Source organism: Myzus persicae, unplaced genomic scaffold (genome assembly GCF_001856785.1).
Source record: "Myzus persicae strain clone G006 unplaced genomic scaffold, MPER_G0061.0, whole genome shotgun sequence".
NCBI lineage: Eukaryota > Metazoa > Arthropoda > Insecta > Hemiptera > Aphididae > Myzus > Myzus persicae.
Genome location: NW_019102547.1, coordinates 216,793 through 236,234, shown reverse-complemented (window position 1 = coordinate 236,234; position 19,442 = coordinate 216,793). Strand labels below are relative to the sequence as shown.

Genomic DNA, 19,442 nt, shown 5'->3' with positions numbered 1-19,442 from the left:
ATATAGTGAGTTCAAAAAGGGACACCATGTGTTTTTTATTAGGATTATGATGATATGGATGATTATTTTTTTCAGCACTTGGGAAGAGATTTATAATTTGGACATCCCTTGAAATTGGTGGTGTGAGCACCCCACACATAAAATGCATTTGGCTTGAATGTTTTTTTCTAAAATTAAATTTCAAATGTTTTTAACTTTAAGAATTTCTATAATATATATACTTTGAGACTAGCATAACGAAAATGTAATGTATGCATAATTTACCACGGTAAAAAATACAAATAAACTATATTAATGTACGGTTTTTAATAAAACTGGAGATTTAAAAACTATTAGTGTATTATAATTATTCATAAACCATATTATTTAATATATACGTTAAGAACAGAATCAATGTTTTCATACAAGTTTTAACTGTTTTTAACCCACAGAGTATTTTGTAAATGTTATTATTTTTTAATGAAATAACCCTAGATTGATAAGCGTAAATACTAAAAAGACTAATTGAATTTTTAAAAAAAACTGTAAGATAAATAAATCATGTTAATATAGGTCGTTGTAGGAAGAACAATATTGTTTTTACAACAATTTGACCAATATATTTTCTTTTCAAACGAATATTTGTCCTTTATACTTAAAATTTAAACTAAATATCCCTAAATGTTAAATTCTCATGCAGCGTGTCCTAGATATCATCTTAAAGTCGAGTTTTTATTGCTTTGATTTTATTTTTATTTTTTAAATAATTCAAAAATATTTTATATAATATAATATAATATTATCGTAGGCATATAACTAATGGAATTAATAATATTATAGTGATCTAAGCCCATGGTTATGCCGGTTAATCCATATATATAGTATATACATATATGGACACTTTGCAGTTCTGCGTCACTATCGACAAACCGACAAAGGGTCTTAAAAGCTCTGGGTACCCTCGCAAAAGCAAAGCTGACTCATCCGATTCGTTACGCTCGCTCGGGTCTTCTTGGCGCCACATTTATCATCGACTCGACTTGTTATATACTGTACAGCGACAATATAGCTGAGTGTTAAAGGCTAGGCTATAATGTTATTTTTGTTCTCTGTGGTTTTATAAAAAAATGTAAACTGTAAACATCGAGTCAACGAAATTCCCGAATAACCTATATATACTTAATAGTGCAATACTATATATTAGAATCTTGTTTTAATTTATCGCGTTGACGGTAGTTTGTATACAATTCGCGATGTCCATAAAACAAATGGTGTTTAATACATGACATATTATTTAGTAGTAATGAATAACAAAGATCACTATTGTATTTTATGGATATTTCTATTCGACGCTAAAAATTGTTAATGGTGTTATAGGTGTGCATTTAATATATTGATATAGGCATATTACAGCTATCATAGCTAATACATTATACTATATCATACATAAGAACTACGGAGCCAAAGTTGAGACTGTTCCATTGACAGTTTGTAATAATATTACATAAAGCTTACGTGCATTTCTCAATTTCTTTCGACGGCACGCGACTACCGAGTACACAGCTAACCTTCCAACGTACATGAATGAGTCCAAAAAGTTAATTAATAAGTTCCATGTTATACGTTTTTAGTGGGACTTTGAACCACATCGAACTTGCATCAAACTTTAGATGTATACTTTATTATTTGGTAAAACGCATCGATATTCGATACAAGCTTTATCGTGATAATACCGATTATTTACCGACTGTACATAAATGTCGTCAATTGCAATGTCAAAAATTCCAAATAGATGCTTTTAAGTTTTAACCAAACGTTTTTTACAAAAAAATAATATTAATAACAGTACTTTGTGTAGCAATGATTTATGATTATTATATATTAATAATATAAATACATAATTATACTTATACCTGTTGTACAAACATAAAGGATGTATATAATAAAATATATCAATTAATAACACATAATGTTATGTTTGTCGCGGCTGATGACTCAAGGCTGAAACACGATCGATACCAACAAAATTAGCATATTTACACAGCTCTATTCTATACTTGAAAACACAAAAATACGTACCTATAACAGTCCTGAAAAGTTCATGATCTACGCCTGTCTTATACATATTATTATGAACGTGGATACAGGGTGATTCATCAACCATGACCACACATTCACACCGCTTTTATAATACATTTTATTCAAAATCTGATTTTTGGAACTTTAAAGACCATTATATTTGTAGATTGGGGGGGGGGACTTATACTGTTGTCTGTTATACCATTTGAGAAGTGATATGTGGTGATACACACTTTATTTTCAAATCACCAATTATTAATCATAATTATTTCCCCCATATTTTTAAACCACTATTATATCATGACTCGGCGCATGTGAGTATGCGACTGTAATTATCCTTATGCAATACGTAAGTTTGAACTTGTACCTATAAAATATAAATTATAAGCTAATTACAATATTGTCTAAAAATCATCTGATTAATGATTTACATTAAAAGCAGAAGTTTTCATTTGAAAAAAAGAAGTTTATCGCTCATCTAATGACATGAAAAATTAGTATTCTAAAATGTGGTATTCAGGTTCCTATGGAAATTAAAAACTAAAAATCAGAATTTGGATTTATGTATAAATAAAAGAAAAATAAAGGTTTGTAGGGTTAGGGTGGTTCATAAAGCGACTCTACATTATATGTTATATTACCATAGTGGTATTCAAGTGCCCGAAACCTGTAACGGATCACAGCACACTCGTTATTTTTTCAATTTAATGAATTATGAATTATTACACTGCAAGTTGAACAAAAATAAATAAAGGTTACTATTCAACTATACCTTTTAATGTTTATTATTTAATTAAATTAGATATATTTAAATGTATCTGTTTACAACATATAGTTATTAAAATATTTTTAACGATTATATTACCTACAATTGAACTATCTAGGTATATACAATATACATATTTCGACCACGGCTATAGTATAGTGATTCAAACTATTGTTTATTTATTTTATTTATTCATCAATCATTAGTCATTCATTACATGATTCATAGTATGTTTATTATTGATTATGCCTGTATACGTACTATGAGGAGGATCGTATATAGTTGTAATTTGAAATATTGATTTTAAACGCTTAGTTTTTTTTTACATCGAACACATTTCCTTAGCATTTTTTTGTAATTATTGGATGAAATTGGTAGACCAACCTTGGAGGCCATAGCCTCTAAAAACAAATGAAAAAATAATTAATTATAATATTTTCTTTATTAAATATAAAGTCTTAAATATCCATGGAAAAAGTGTTATACGCAGAATATTTTCTTTGTAAAACTGGTAAATATTTTAATAAAAAAATTCCTCATTTATTTCCATGAATTACTTAGTAAACGAAAATAATAATTATTTCAAAAACAAATTATCAAAATAACCTGGTTGAGAGTTGGGTGGAGTCAGGCAATATAGAGATAATCATTACAGGTATGTGTATATGAGCGTTCCAAGCGAAGGAGGCTGACAATCAGAAGTTTAAACTTCAAACACTTATCAAACGAAACTGAGCTAATGTCTTTTCGATATTTTTAAAATTACTGTTAGTATACTCCAAATCATTCTAAATCTAAATAAAACAAATCTAAATAAAAATCGAATTGTGCATGATTTTAATGGTTATATAGTATTATTATTTATTAGTATAATAGTAGAAAGGTTGAAATCTATAGTAAATATTTTTTTGGATTAAAACAATATAACATATTATTATTTTTCGTTTCAATATAAAATTTTGGCAAAATTCAATTTTCAAACTTCAAAAAAAAATTTTAAATATAATCTGCTTCATTTATGCTTAACTTTTATTAATTTAAATAAAAACTATTTATGAGGTTTCTTGTATTAAATATTATCAGACATTAGGGATTTAAAATATTGAAACATAATATGTTTTTAATACTTTTTATACATTTTAACTAAAAAAAACGGGCTATAGATGCTTGTTATCTTTATACCTAAACCTACTTAATTACTAAACTAAACGAACAAATTAAAAAATGTTGTAGTATTATTTTTTTACATGTGTTTTTGAGTAATCTGAGAACGGTTATTTTATTGTGTTAAGGTAGTTAAAGTTAAAGTAGTTAATTTATGACTTAAGTTTAAGTAGTTGCAGGTTGTTAGCTCCACTCTCTCCTCCACACACCCACATAATTGTACCCTATTTAGTATTTATACTTATAATCGTTATGTTATATGTCTACATTACAGTGTCAGATGAAAATGTTTGGTATTTTTCCGGGATTAGCCCACACGTTGAAAATTTAAACCTCGTGGAGTTATTTACCCTAAGCCATCCGGAAATGCTGGGATCGAACCACGATTATATTGTATGCTGCGAAATCTCCGGAAATTGGTAAAACGTATATGATCCATATATTATGTCCATCATAATATGACCATATACATGATATAATATATTTAATGCATATTATGCATTTAATTAATGTGATAAGTTATGGATTAATCGATATTTAAATAATAAATAGTATTCAAACCAGTACCAAGGTAAAATATATAATACAGTGATACTATATTCAGTGGATGGTGCATGATCGGTGATGACTGGGAGATAATCTTCAGTGCAAATAAATAACATTATTCGTATACGCGCATTTCAATGCGTGGGTTCTTCTGACAGAAGATTGCACTATTTTGGAGGTTACATAATATATATTCAATATGCAGGGCTCCAGTAACAGCAGGATAGGTAAATATTACTCGTACTTCAAATCATATATCTAAATACAAGACTTAAAATACAACTGTTACTGCGATTGCTTTGGGACAACGTATCGAAACAAATACAAGATACAATAAAGTTAAAAAATATACCTACATATACCTTATTATAATATATATATGTATATATAACTTAAACGTATATATACATAGGTTATAGGTACTATCAGCAACAGCAGCACCATTGTCCACGATATTCGTCGATATTATATCATTTTCTCAGCGGTACGTTATTCATAACAACTCCTATATATATAGTATAATCTATGTATATGTATTAGTATTGTATATGCGGCAGTGGCAGAATTCATCAATATCGCGTTAGCGATATAAGAGCAATTTCATGCCCGAAGGGATTTCGACCAAGTATGATGGGTACACCTTCACGGTACTTATATATAATATATATTAAAACGACGACATTACGCCAGTAATATTTCAAAGATATATATTCCACCAGTGTCTGTGTACCCATATAATATATACGGTTTAATAAACGGTGTACGTATATTAATAATCTTCCCTTTTTATTTTTACAGCATTTTCGGCATTTCTTCAAAACCGTGCAGCATTCGCGACCTGAGACCGCGGGAGGTTAAATTGATTTTCAATCGTGCCGGAAATATGCATTCCTCCCTCGCCCCACCACTCACACCTAAACTGTACACACACACACACACACACACACACACACACACACACATAATATAATATATATTTACTCCATCCGGCAAGTGCTTCATTCAGTCCTGCAGCAGGCATCCCTCCGGCAAATCTTATTATATTTTCATCTCATCTCGCTGCGGTGGTGTCGGCAGCGGTTGAGCAGAGGTGTGCGCGCCGTATAACAGCAGCGGCCACCACCGCACCCGTTGGACGGGGATGAGGGTAAGAAATAAAAAGTAATGCGATCTAGGTTATGGTCCCCCTTACGACCCCTCACTACTACCCACTACCCCCCGCTAGGAGCGTGCGCCGCTTGTCGATCGGCGGGAGCGACGTACAGGCGCCACAGATGCCTAGCGGTGGCGTCGCGTTGACCGTTGTTGGGTAGGCGTGGCCAGCGACTTCGGCGCGTCGGCGGCGGCTTATCGAACGCGCACGCGGCGCAACTGGTCGGGAGCCCTCACTGACGCCGCCGCCACTGACGCCGCGAAGTACGTCGTCTCGATGTCCCGGCACCACCGCGTAGTCGCACCACTGTAGTCATATGGCTACACGACGACCACCACGGTGGCCACCGGCTGCCGCGATAATCATCGCCGCCGTTGTCATCACGGCCGTACCCCATCTGGCCGCCGCCCAAAACGCCGTCAAAGACAAATCGGGTAAGGTCGATGGTATTAATGACATATTAATAAATAATCATGTAAATCATTATAAGATAATTTATTAGAAATAGTATATATATTACATATATATTGGTATACCTGTACAAATACAATAGCGATGCATATATTCTCTCTTACATACACATATGCAATGTATGGCGACAGAGAATTAAATAATTTAGTATAGGAGAGGGCAAAAAAAGATACCTAGGTATTGTAAGTATATTCATTTTTCGACCGATCGTCGTTTCTTCAACGGCATAATGCCGTCATCGCATCAGTGATGTATAAATTTCGTCGAGAACAACACTTCCCATCCGTAGGCCACGGTATTCGCTCCAGTGCACAGTCCGCTGATGGCCCGCAATACCCATAGCTCATTGTAGCCAAACACGTCTTTCAAGATGAAAAACGTCGATATCAGGTGCAGGACCACGGCCAGGCCCGATGAGTATAGAGCCTGGAAACGACAACGTCCGATGTAGCAACAACAATAAGTACATTATAAAATAATATTAAAAAAAATTGGGACGAAGTCCGAGCACGTGCGCACAGGGACCGTGAAAATTAAATTAAAAACATAATCTGGGCAGTTGGATTTTTTGTGCGTCTCGGATTATTTAATTTGGGACAGGGGAGGGATTAGACAGTTTTCCGAAAGCAAGGGCCCCAAACACTCCCTGATTTAATATTAAAAAATCGCTTATGGTCATATAACATTGCATAGAATTATTTGTGTATAAATACCACAAACACATGTTTTTTAAATATTTAAATTATATAAAACTATAAATTTTATAATTTTCATAACATCTAAGTATTTTTCTATTCTGACGTGTTGTTAACAATATATATAACGTACAATACGTATATTATACATAATATCAAACTCGATGTCTCCCAACAAATACGTCACCGGGTCAGCCGATTGGTATAGGCACGATGGGTTATACAAACACGTCCCGAGGCACAGGTCTTAATGATTCTGACTCGTTCAAGTGCACACTAACTGTATAGGCAGTGTACTCTACGTATAGTATTGTATACCCACATAATTTTATTAAATGTCGAACATACCGGCGCTGAGGCCTGCAGTGTGTTTTGCGAAACGTACAACAATCAGCCGGGTGATATTGATCGTCGGGCTAGCTGTAGTCAGTGTGTGTGTTTGGGTCGCGCGCGTGTTGTTATTATATTTCGCATCCAATTTTCTGTCGCGCCGGCGGGATATAATAATAATAATAATAATAATAATAATAACATACGAAATTATAACGGACCTGCTTCCTCTACACCGGTTGTTCGACACGCGAGTTTTTCCCTCGGCGGCGTGTGACAATGAATTTTTTACACCCAATATAGCTCAGCTCATTAATTTCCCATGCACACAGACTCGTATAATGTACGTGTGTGTGTGTGTGTATGTGTGTGTGTGTGTGTGTGTGCGTGTTTATAATAGAATATATATATACATATAGGGTCACATTAACCCTTCGTTATGTGTTCGACAGCCCCGTTTCCTGTGTGTGCGTGTGCGTCGGTGACGGCGGCAGGTATAACGTCGTCGAATTAGCCGGATTATTATATTATTATTATTATATTATAGCGGGTATACCTTCGGGCAATTTCGCGTTTGAAATTTTTATGACGTGTACGGTGTGCTAGTCTCGATTTTATATTTATAGAATTTCGACATGTAGAAAACTTGTACAGAAGTACATACAAACCTATAGTTTGAAAAACGCGTGCCGCATAAAATAAAATCCACTTTAATATTGTATTATTATTTCGTCGGAAAAGTTTATGTTATTATAATAATATAATATGAAATCGTCATCAGCAATCGACAATCGGTAAAGGAAATAAAACATTGCACTGCAATGTACATGTACAAATAATAACTGTATATTTGAAGAAATTAATCTTTACACCAACGACTCACAATGCAATTACTTAATATGAATAATATTATGTAAGTCGTGAGTGGTTGGTCGTAGGTACATATTAATTTAAAAGGAGCAATGAACTCGAGGGTTATTTATTCATTTTTATTCGAAAAATGATAACATAGATTTTTTTGTCAGAGGGGACAAAATTACGAAACAAATAATTATAATCTGATAAGATTTAACATTGAAAATAAATCGTAAGGTTAAAAATGGTCGTTTAATCGTATTAAATAATTACAGAATCGTGTATTTTTTATATAAAACATAAATAATAACACAATCTTACCATAAATTATTTTTAACGTTTAATAAAATAAAATTGTTTGCCCTCTGAGTTGTTGAAATTAACAAATAACAATGCTGGAATTTCAATTATTTCAAAAGCGGAAACGGAAATTTAATTATTAGCAAACTAGAAAACTATTTTGGACAATAGTTATTTATATTTTAGTTCAAGACGTAAAACAAAAAAATGTTAATCACTAAAGTATTAAATAATATTTAGTCGTATGTTTTTGACTATTATGACCCATAAATTATAATACGTCATGTCTTATCGTATTCTATGTATGGGGTGTGGTAGATGAACTTGTGTGACTTTACACATGTGCAGCTTTTAATCGTTTATGTGTCATATAAAATATTATAGCGGCCAGTCAACAATTTCCTCCAAAATTTTTAAACACCTACAATCGTCTAATATACAGGTACTAAACAAATATACTTTGTGATTGAAAAAAATTAAAATAAGTATTTGTTTCAAGGTTATTGTTAAATTATGTATAACCTACCCAACATAATTGAATCATCAATAAATACAATCGTTACTTATTTTTTTTGCTGTACTTATATTTTATGTTAAATGCATGATATTATTTACATTTGTTTCATTTCATTTTCATGAACTTTTCTTTTCTGCAAGTGTCACAATGTTAACTCGAGAAACTTTGAGATTAAGTAATGCCGATATATTACATTTCTCATCAATCAAATACATTTTTTTATGCAAGTAGAGAACTTTTATTGAAACAAAATATTAAATTAAATTTTAAAATGTTAAGCTATATTTTTCTCATATTATATAGTAATACTTCGTACCTGCTACCTATTATTTAGGCAACGACCCATCAATAAAAATATTTAGGTTACAACTTATTAGCTATGTATATGTACTTTGTACACGTATTATTTTTACAAGTTTAAACTTTAAGCTCCGTAGACGATGATAATCGTTTACGGTAAATGTAGTTTTAAAATATACCTAATTTATTATTGAAGGTCTACCTCAAAACGTAGCTGGTGTAATACCTATATATGTGAAAAAAATCGTTGAATTTTTTGACCCCGAGTTCATTAATAATTCCTAACACATGAGGTATACAGTTTAAATTTATGGCAAAAACCTTCGAGCTATTTGCTTACAGAGCATATACTTTATATAAACTTTATATATACTTTATATGAACCACGCACATCATAGGAAGCTTAAGAGAGGAAATACGGAATGGGGGGAGGTTAACGAGAGTTAAAGATTTCAACAGAGTTTCTCTAGGGGACCGTTTAAACTTTAAACCTGTAACGATAGGCATTTACCATGCGTGTGTATTATGTTAAAGGTTAAGTCTTCGAGGGCGATTTATATAAATATAAGCTTTGGCCTTTTAGATTATTCGAGTAATGTGTACACTTAATGTATATATGTTTACCAATTTGTCGGAGACTGGTTCTGCTATACATAAGCTCACCAGAGTGATTATACCAATTCCCAGGTAACTGTATAGCGTTAGGTACGCGAAATCTGAAGTGAACTGGTTATATGTAACATTTGTTTCAGCGAACACTGGTATAATACTTCCAAAAGAAAAAATCTAAAAAATAAAAATAAAAATGATATTATTATACATATTTTAGATATTTGGATACGGAAACATTTTTAAATTTTTTAGTAACTCTTTACTAGACTCTTCGATTAAAGATAATAATTATAAATGTGAATAATAATAGGAAACTGTGTAACTATTGCTGACGTATACAATTTGCCAGGGCCGTCTTGAATTACTAAAATTCATTTTAAAATACCTCGATTAATTGTATAATATAATATATCTATTATATAGGTTCATAATTCTAATTTATACTCATTGTCCCTCGCTCAAACACATAACGTCTATCTGACGATAAATCTATTAAGAAAGAGTTATATTGACTCTTTTCAAAATATTTCTTTTTCAGACATAAGACGTGAACAATTTCACACGTTATAGTAGGTAATTCATAAATTATTGATCATTCATATAATTTTAATAATTTTTTTCATGCGTCTAACTGGTATCAATATTTTTTTTTTGAGGTCTTTATGTTACGCCCTATCTACATTATGCAAGATCGGATTAAGATCTGAAAAGTCCCAAGGACCAGATGTATGGTTATTATATCCCCCCTCATAATAAATGTAAGCAAAAATACATTTATAGCGAGATGGTAAATGGTTTATGGTACTGATAATGGTATACATGTCTGCCACTTCAAATTTTGGTACTACTTTTTACCCGGTCCCTATACTCTATATTTCGAAATATCATGCTATATGTAATTGAATAAAACTTAACTGTGCAATAATATACAACTTTAAATGTGCATTATATAAATATTTACTATTAGTAATTACTAATTAGAGTAATAAATTACAACACTATAATTAAACACTATTTATTATTTTTAAATTTATCTTGATTTTTTTTTGACTTGGGAGCTTCCATTTAGTGTTTTATGTTTTTTTAAATAAGTTTTCCTATTTTGATCGATATTACAGATTCTGTGAATCTTGGTGTTGCTTGCATTTTTAACACGGACATAATATCGTAATGTATACATATTTTTCTTAGTCTGTCATGAAAGTTAAATTGTATGTTTTTGCAATATAATAAGTAAAAAAAGACCGATTTATACATCAGCGATAATATTTTAAACTAAAAAGACTATATGGGTGGCCTTTACATACGTAGTTCCCGCGGACATACCACCTTCTCCTCGGCTAACCTACGTACAGTGTTCAAGATATACATGTTAAAAAATAAAAATGATACATGTATACCCACACAACGGCACACACACACGCGCGTGCGCGCACACAATACGATAATATTGCCGTATTTTTGAATTAGATAAGCTAGACAATACTATCATCGACAATTAATACATTTTAAATGCCAAGGTATTATTTGATTTTAGATATTGAATGGAACTACATTATTTGAGTTATTCGCAAGAAACTTTTTACTTATATAGAGTCTATTCAATTATGGAACCAATTTATGTGTGTACAACAAAAACAGATTAAATAAATTATAATAGTATTGTACTATTGTATTAGTCTTATTGATAACTAGATTAATGAAGACAAGATTCAAATGACATTAGAAAAATATTTTTTCAATATAGAATCACAATATTACTCTTACAACGATGATAAGACAATAACTATGAACAGAATTGCTATAAACAGAGACCATAAATTCAGTCATGTTGTCTTATCTAAGTGTGTAAACTGTATGGTATCTATTTCATTACTTAGGTGTGGATAATCATCAATAAAATATTTAAATATCCCATGAATGTTTAACTGATAGTTGGAATTATTTAATTCTTGAATTCTAAATTATGAATTTATTCAATATTGTCTATTTATCACCTACACGTATATGTATGCGGGTAATACAATATTACGCTGTACAAATTATGAAATAAACTGTCGCGGGAATTAAACCGAATATTATATGAATATTACAAGATAATTTTAAAATCTTCATATTCCCATGTACTAAAATAGTGGGTATGCCTACTGAAATACTGAATATCTTTTTGTATTAATTTATATGCTCGTTAATGTGTATAGTATTATAGACTATAGTTGATACCTAGTATTTCAGTATTTGGTATATTACCTATAATATGTTGATAACCATTTATTAATAATTACGTACTTATACTTGTGTTTATTTAAATTTGTAAATATAAATCATAAAAACAAATTACTAATTATTTTTACCTATACGTGGAAATGACGAAACGTAACACACTAGTATAGAGTAGCCGCGCCAAAACTTTTGCATCAGGTGGGCCAAGCTGAGGTCAACATTTTTAGGGAGGAAACCCATTTTTACTTGACATTTATCACAACTCCCAAAATACACCTAACATTAAGCACTTAGCACACCATTAATTGCGATATAAATATAATAAAATATAACGAACATATTTTAAATTAACAATAAATATTATGTTTTGTACACTAATTCAAATATAGAGCAAACTCACCCAGGGAGCATTCCTTTTGTAATTAGTAAAATAACATAAATTTTATAGGTACAACGTTAACATATTTATCATCTTTATCATTAAGAATAGTTACAAAAACAACTTAAAATTACATATTTTTAAAATAATATCCACGGATAATTTATTTTAACAATATATTCTTCTATTTTTATAATATTCATTAAAATTATTTATAATATCGTCAGAATTTAACGATTTTCTTCGGACAATATAGCAATGTATAGCAAAGCAATTATGTTTAAGGCGGATGGATTATTGTAGAGCACAGAATTATATTTATTATTTATTTATTTCTCAAGTATGTTTTTATCCTCTTCATGCACGAAGCAGAAGAAACAACCAACAGGTATAGAAATTGCAATAATACTGGCATAACTTTATTTTCTGGTAAAAACGTTTCCACCGCTTGAATCCCGACACTTTTCAACCCGATTAAAACGATGTTTACATACATATACATTACAATATACACATTGTCTTATAATATTTTGATATTCGTCATGAGACAATTTTCAACGACCAATCATTATGATTTATTTTACAACTATAAAAATTGAATGAATCCAAACTTATTTAAACTATAGGGTTGGCCCGGGAAATTGGAGTAGTATGATATTAAGAATCAAATATTATCATACAATATTTAAAAATTGAAAAACTAAAGAAATCAAAGAAAATTATGTATTATTCATAATAGTATTAGTACAATGGTCGTACAAAAAAATCTGGTTGAAATATTATTTTAATCAAATCATATATTTATACATTTTTTTGAATGCAATACTCACTACTTGTGCCAGTTTAAGACGAAATATTATAGATTGAAGTAACGAAGTCATGATTTAATTTAAATTGTTTTAATATAAATGTACTAACAATTGATATTACAATTTAAAGTCTACAATATTATTCTTCACTATAATAGCAGTATAGTTAACGACTAATGAGTGGTATAAGACTAGCACTCTGCCGATGCTCACACATTACTTATCTGTCATTTATGGGCGAGGTTGGAAACTATATAGTTATTAGTTAGGTTACCACAATGGCATAATGTATTATAACGGTTATAATAAACATGATAAATTTAAATGTATATCACCGCTCAAATTATAAAAAATGAATGACTCATACCAAATCACTCAAATTATTTATAATTTTGAGAAAACGATAGTAATACATGTTTATTATCAACTTCAAACTTATAGTTATCGTTCGAATTATCAGAGTTTTTATCATCAATCAACTGTACAATTAAATCAAATCACGCACGCGCGCTGTAAAATGTATACAGCTCCTAAATTGTTTTAATCAATAAATTAATTAAAGTAAATCGTGTAGGTAGTCATATGCCGGGATATACATTGAGTTGACAGAGTTGAACAAGACTAGGTATGATATCACAATTGTAATCCATCACATAAATCACCAGATATTAGACACGGTGAGTGACAGGAGTGATTTATGTATGAATTGATTTAGGTAAATGCAGATGGTGATGGTGGGTGCGGTAAACATGACAACTAATGCTAAATAATTTCGCATCTGCAATGTTGGCGTTTGATATTATATATTACATTATACCTTTACATCCAATATACATTTTCGTTGATTCGGAGGTAACGTTACCTACACATAAGTGGGTAATATTATCATTGTTACGTAATACAAACTACACGGACGTTGATAAACTAAGTAAATATCACATATATCTATCTACTGAATGATTCGTACGCCTGCAGGTATTTCTATGAGTCGATTTTAAGCTTCGCGTTTAGCTGATGAATTAATTCAATACATACCGTTTATTGTTTTTAATTCATTATTGAAAACAAGTTATGATTATTGAAATATTTTAATAACATTTCTAATTATTTACATACACACTTATTTACATTTTACGCACACATTTCAAAAAAAAAATCACAACACAGCAGTAAATTAGAGGTGCGTCCTTTAAGACTGGCACATGTATTTCTAATAGGTTCGTGTATTCTACATTTCTACCATAGTATGTATTATGTATACACTAAGTTAGGTATATGTAACAAAATATGATGTACATAATAATATGATTTTAATAAATGTTACAAATATAATAGGTACTATAAATCCTTAAATGCAAACATTTGACAATTAATTTTAATGGTTCGCCGATATTCAATTGGTTATTTATTAGTTATTCCATTGTGATTTTATCTCAATAGTTTATTGTTTTTTGTTAAATAATATTAAATAAATTATACACCAACTATAATAGAAAACATTTTGTATAGAAATAAATGTTACAATATAATATTATTTATCGTCTCATAAATGTATTGTTTTACCATAAAATACAAAATGAAACAATTGGGCTTTAACCAGTTGTACGAATTTTATTTACTTATTCAATCCTTCATTATACTTTAACAAAAACCAATTAGTACATAATAGTTTATAATTCATTTTCACAATCAGTGCATTGAGAAAATGTTTTGGTTTGGAAAATGAAAAAAGACAATACCCGGTAAACAAAGCTACTATCAAATAATACACTGGTCGACGTGTTCATCGACACTTTGTGCAGTAATTTGTTGTACCCTCGGCGTTAATCGTATCCGCCTATGGATTTTTCACTAAAACCACGTTTGTTCGAACGGAAATTAATGTATTTCATCGTTTTACAGAATTACAGCGAGCTATTGACTGGCTTACTTTACAGAGGGGCAAAGACTGGGGATGGGGAACCGGGACGGACACCGCTCAGGCCATCGTGGCTATGGAGATGACGAAGACTGGAGGACGTCTGGAACGAGAGCTGAGCGCCAAACAACTCGAAATAGAGCTTTTGGCCAGGCTATGGCAACACCACGACCCAGATTCCGTTACCCTCCAACAACAAGACGACGAAGACGAAGCGTTAACTGTAGCCAACATAGCGACGTACTCAATGGCCTTGGCTAGTGCTTGTCATGATCCAAGACAATTCCACGGACACGATTTGATTGGTAAAAGCTATAAAAAAAAAATGTCAATATTTAAACAAAAATTGTAATCGATTCCAATAATGGTATCGTCGAATTCAAATGTCGTGTTAATTCAACGGTTTAATTTACAGGTTCGTTGCTACAACACGAAACTATATCCGATTTGGATTTCTCGTACAGCTCCCTGGTGGCGTGTGAATCGGGTACGCACGTCAGAAAAAGACACATTAGAAGGCTAATGGAGATAGCCAACACTAAGCACACAGTGGGTCAGTTACAATACAATAGATTAGAAAAACAATAACTATAATGCCTTTTGTTCAAAGGTCTAATTATCGTATACTATAAGTCCATAGAATAATAATAGAAGTGTGCATTTAACAATATTTAGCAAAAACAATACAACATATAGGTACATAGAATTTGGTATTTAATCAATAATTGTTACACCTAAATGAATCACCTTTAGGTTATAGTAATTAGTGTAACACAATCATAGACGATTAGTAAGAATAAACAAGTACAAGTATAATAATAGTACAACACAAGTCACAACCAACAAGCATACATAAATTAATTAATTTTTACAAAAATAAGGTATAAATCAAAATACAAAAAGATTAAAAATGACGATTGTTTAAAATAAATGTTTCAATCCCAATGCAGTAATGTCTAATAGGTTATTATTCATATCATAAGAATTTTATATTTATGTTAGTTCTTATTTAATAATTATACTTCACACTGTAGGTATATTAATTTCATCACTGTAAAATGTAAATTAATTACCGTTATTGTAACTCAATCCGGTATAGTAATAAACTAATATCTATCTATAACATGCGTTTTTGCTAAACATTTTGTGAAATGAACACTTCATAATTGATATTATATTAATATTATTATTATGAATTTTAATAGACCGGCTATAATATGTTTACTAAACAAACGAATAAAGTATTTTATCTTTATTTTCAGATTCGTTGAGTGTGGCCATATTAGCGCTCCAGTGCGTGGAACACGATCATCGCAACCGGAACGTAAAACCTTTACTTAAGAAACCATTAGCGACATTGATAGCGCTTCAACAGCCGGACGGAGGATTTGGTAGTCTTCACACGACTGCCCTTGCAATCCGAGTGGGTACCATAAATCATAATTCATAATCCATACATTTCACCATTCTAGAGGTAGATACTCCATTGTGTGTGTGTGTGTGTGGAGGAGAGTGCTAAAATGAATAAATAAAAAATGTATCTTTCACAAAATATGTTCCTAGGAGTTGATATCTGGAGAACTGCACATTTATTATATTAGTCACCATCGAGTTGCCTAACCTTTGGGTATCATCATATTATTATGCATATGTAAATAAAAATAATACATATTGGTTTAAAGCTTAGGAATTGGTTATATGGGTAAAGTAATTAACACACATAAAATAAAAGATATAGGTAAAATGTTTATTGGCCATAATTCAACACCACCTATGTTTCAATCGTAAGATACGACGGTTATCCATTATTATAAGTAAAACCTAAATTGTTTGATTTAAATCCCAAAAGCATCACGTGTTATCAATATAGTAAATTATTTTTCCTAAAGTATTATGATAGGTGTTTAATAAAATCTTTTTTCTTTTAAAATATTACTTGAATAACAAATTATAAATTACCAAAATAATTGTGTGAATTTTTAACCCAGGTTTTTTTCAATAATGTAAATTTACCAAATCAATGCAATAAAATAAAATAAGTGGTCATATCCACCCTTTGCACTCTTTATAATTTTTTACACCTCTTCCCAGCTGGATCCTTCATCCACCTGCATCGCAGAGTTCTGGCACTGTTCGGCTGAATCGACTTGTTTATACCATTCATATAATATTACGTTTCTTCTTCAATTATTACGATTCGTTATCCGTTCTGCGTCTGTTATACAGGCGTTACAAGAAGGCAAAGCCACGTGGAACCGGACAAACGCTGTCGACTGGCTGTTAAACCATCAAGGACCCGATGGAGCTTTTTTCGACATCGCAACGACGGCCGAAGTGATAATCGCTTTGGCGCGTGTGTCCGGAGTCGCCGAGGGAATAGCCGACCACTGCGAAGTCCGCCCCGGAGCTGGTGAGTGTTCGGGAAGAAACATGCGTGTGCTAGTTGGTTGTAGGGCTGTTACGAGCTGACATCGCAATTCGTGATGATGCCACTCTGTTGGGGTACGAATACGCCAAATTTATAATAAAATACGGATGTAGATAAGGACAACGTGGGTACTGCGGTGATCATACCACACCCGTCGGCCGTCGACACCAAACGTCCGGTGTCCGTCAACGTGAGCGAACCCGTTGCCACCGACGAATACCGTCTGCCACAGGTGTCGGAAAGCGGCACCAATGTGACAGTCAGCTATTCACTGTGGATCGGCAGCAACATCACGGAAAAACGATCTATCAACATCACGGCCGACCATAACGTCACGTTTTACGAGATCATGCAAAGAGCGTCTGATTTAGATAGCGCTTTCACGTACGTTATGTCGTTATGCACAATATTAATTATCGATATGTATGCGATGTCAAATATCTATGTTGTACACAGATATTGTACTGAATAAGCAAGAAAAAAAAGAAACACCTAAATGTAAAGTTCTAATTCAAAATCACGCATCTGAGTTTATTAAATTTATATTTTAGTTAAATAATTATTGACTTTTTATCGATCAAATTACTAAAATCGAAAGACTTATTAAATATGAAACAGTAGATAACGATCACTATATTTGCCTTACTTTATATAGATCCCAAAAAATGTTTTCTTCGTATTAGGTAGGTACTCATGTATTGAAAGATAGTTAAGCTACATTGTATTGTTCATATATAGCTTCAAAACTTTGTAAGGGTTTGTGTGTACACAATCTCATTACCTATCTAACAATTAAGCCACCACCGTTAACCGACCTTCTTCTTAAATTAAAAACCCACTGATTATTATTTCTTATGGTAAATTGTATTAACTTTTAAGAAATAATTGGTTTTTATATAGGTTTTCAGCTACGGAATGGCCAAATGGTCATTATGTGCACACCCTATCGGGGCTTAAAGAAGAGCCTATGAGCTATCATTTTTGGCTATTGTACAAACTGAGATCGTGTCCCGACCCGCAAAATCCTCCAAGCAATCAACTAGTAGCTCCAACCGGTGTTGACGATCTAATCGTACAAAATGGTGAACACTACTTATTTTGGTACAAGAAGCTCTAAATTGTAAAGGTTTGTTTGATCTTTAAATATTTATACAGACTGTGGTTTTTGATCAAATAATTAATTATAAATTAATCATTTTTTTTTCAGGATTACAAATGGGATTTTGGATGTTTATATACAACGTTTAAAATATTATGGTCGACAATAATTAACAGAAATAATAATTTTTAAAAAAAATATATCTTTTTTTCTAGGGATTAAGTGATATTCATTTTAGACTTGTTGAAAACTATGTGTCAAAAGTTATTTTTCTCTGTACCTACGCTTATAAAAACAAAAATTAACAAAAAATTACTTTTTTTGCAAAACTTCTTTTAATATTGTAATTGTTTACCTACTCACCATGTTTATACGCTTCTATATACGATTTTTAGATTGATAATTAATTGCATTTCGCCAAATGTGGCTTACGTACATTACCTATATTATACCTATACATAATATACACTGTACTTACCATATACAATATATTGCCTTAGTCACTTAAAATTCATGCAAACATATTGTACAAGCATATTATAATGCATAATTTATTGTGTTAATAACCAAAAACTTTGAAAGGCTGTGGAAAACATTATCTTTCAAGATCCTCTCATACTTATTATAAATAATTTTTCAATATATAAGATACAAATAATATTTATAGTTATACTCAATACACAATCAATTGCTTTTATTTATTTTTAATGAAAATATTTCATCCGTCTTCCTATATAATGGTTCAATTTTCTTTATTAGAATTATGTTTATAGCCATATAGGTTGCCCATCACTGGACCACACAACATGAGTACATGAC

General features: G+C 31.4%; 2 protein-coding genes across 3 annotated transcripts; one reads left to right on the top strand and one right to left on the bottom strand.

Moving 5' to 3' along the window:
* Nucleotides 1-5,907: 5,907 nt before the first annotated feature.
* LOC111032496 (uncharacterized protein CG3556-like) lies at nucleotides 5,908-19,311 on the top strand. Of its 2 annotated transcripts, none has more exons than XM_022312867.1 (8): nucleotides 5,908-6,121; nucleotides 15,081-15,401; nucleotides 15,512-15,649; nucleotides 16,359-16,519; nucleotides 17,323-17,506; nucleotides 17,638-17,908; nucleotides 18,425-18,650; nucleotides 18,732-19,311. In XM_022312867.1, the coding sequence occupies exons 1-7, from the start codon at nucleotides 6,004-6,006 to the stop codon at nucleotides 18,639-18,641; spliced, it is 1,410 nt and encodes a 469-aa protein (XP_022168559.1). In that variant the 5' UTR covers nucleotides 5,908-6,003; the 3' UTR covers nucleotides 18,642-18,650; nucleotides 18,732-19,311. The 2 variants fall into 2 exon arrangements, with proteins under 2 accessions (XP_022168559.1, XP_022168558.1); XM_022312866.1 differs by lacking the exon at nucleotides 5,908-6,121 and adding an exon at nucleotides 13,947-14,106.
* Nucleotides 6,167-13,402, bottom strand: LOC111032497. The gene is made up of 3 exons (XM_022312868.1): nucleotides 13,200-13,402; nucleotides 9,780-9,941; nucleotides 6,167-6,584 (listed from the first exon to the last, which is right to left on the bottom strand). Exons 1-3 carry the CDS (start codon nucleotides 13,248-13,250, stop codon nucleotides 6,402-6,404), a joined length of 396 nt encoding a protein of 131 aa, XP_022168560.1. The 5' UTR covers nucleotides 13,251-13,402; the 3' UTR covers nucleotides 6,167-6,401.
* Nucleotides 19,312-19,442: the final 131 nt, after the last annotated feature.

Excerpts from the sequence above, each read along its gene's own strand:
- LOC111032496 (XM_022312866.1), top strand. The coding sequence starts at position 13,962 with ATGTTGGCGTTTGATATTATATATTACATTATACCTTTACATCCAATA. Across the intron at positions 15,650-16,358 it reads CAACACTAAGCACACAGTGG|ATTCGTTGAGTGTGGCCATA; the intron begins GTCAGTTACAAT and ends CTTTATTTTCAG. Across the intron at positions 17,507-17,637 it reads CGAAGTCCGCCCCGGAGCTG|ATAAGGACAACGTGGGTACT; the intron begins GTGAGTGTTCGG and ends ATACGGATGTAG.
- LOC111032497 (XM_022312868.1), bottom strand. The coding sequence starts at position 13,250 with ATGACTTCGTTACTTCAATCTATAATATTTCGTCTTAAACTGGCACAA. Across the intron at positions 9,942-13,199 it reads GTCTTAAACTGGCACAAGTA|ATTTTTTCTTTTGGAAGTAT; the intron begins GTGAGTATTGCA and ends TTTATTTTTTAG. Across the intron at positions 6,585-9,779 it reads AACCAGTCTCCGACAAATTG|GCTCTATACTCATCGGGCCT; the intron begins GTAAACATATAT and ends TGTCGTTTCCAG.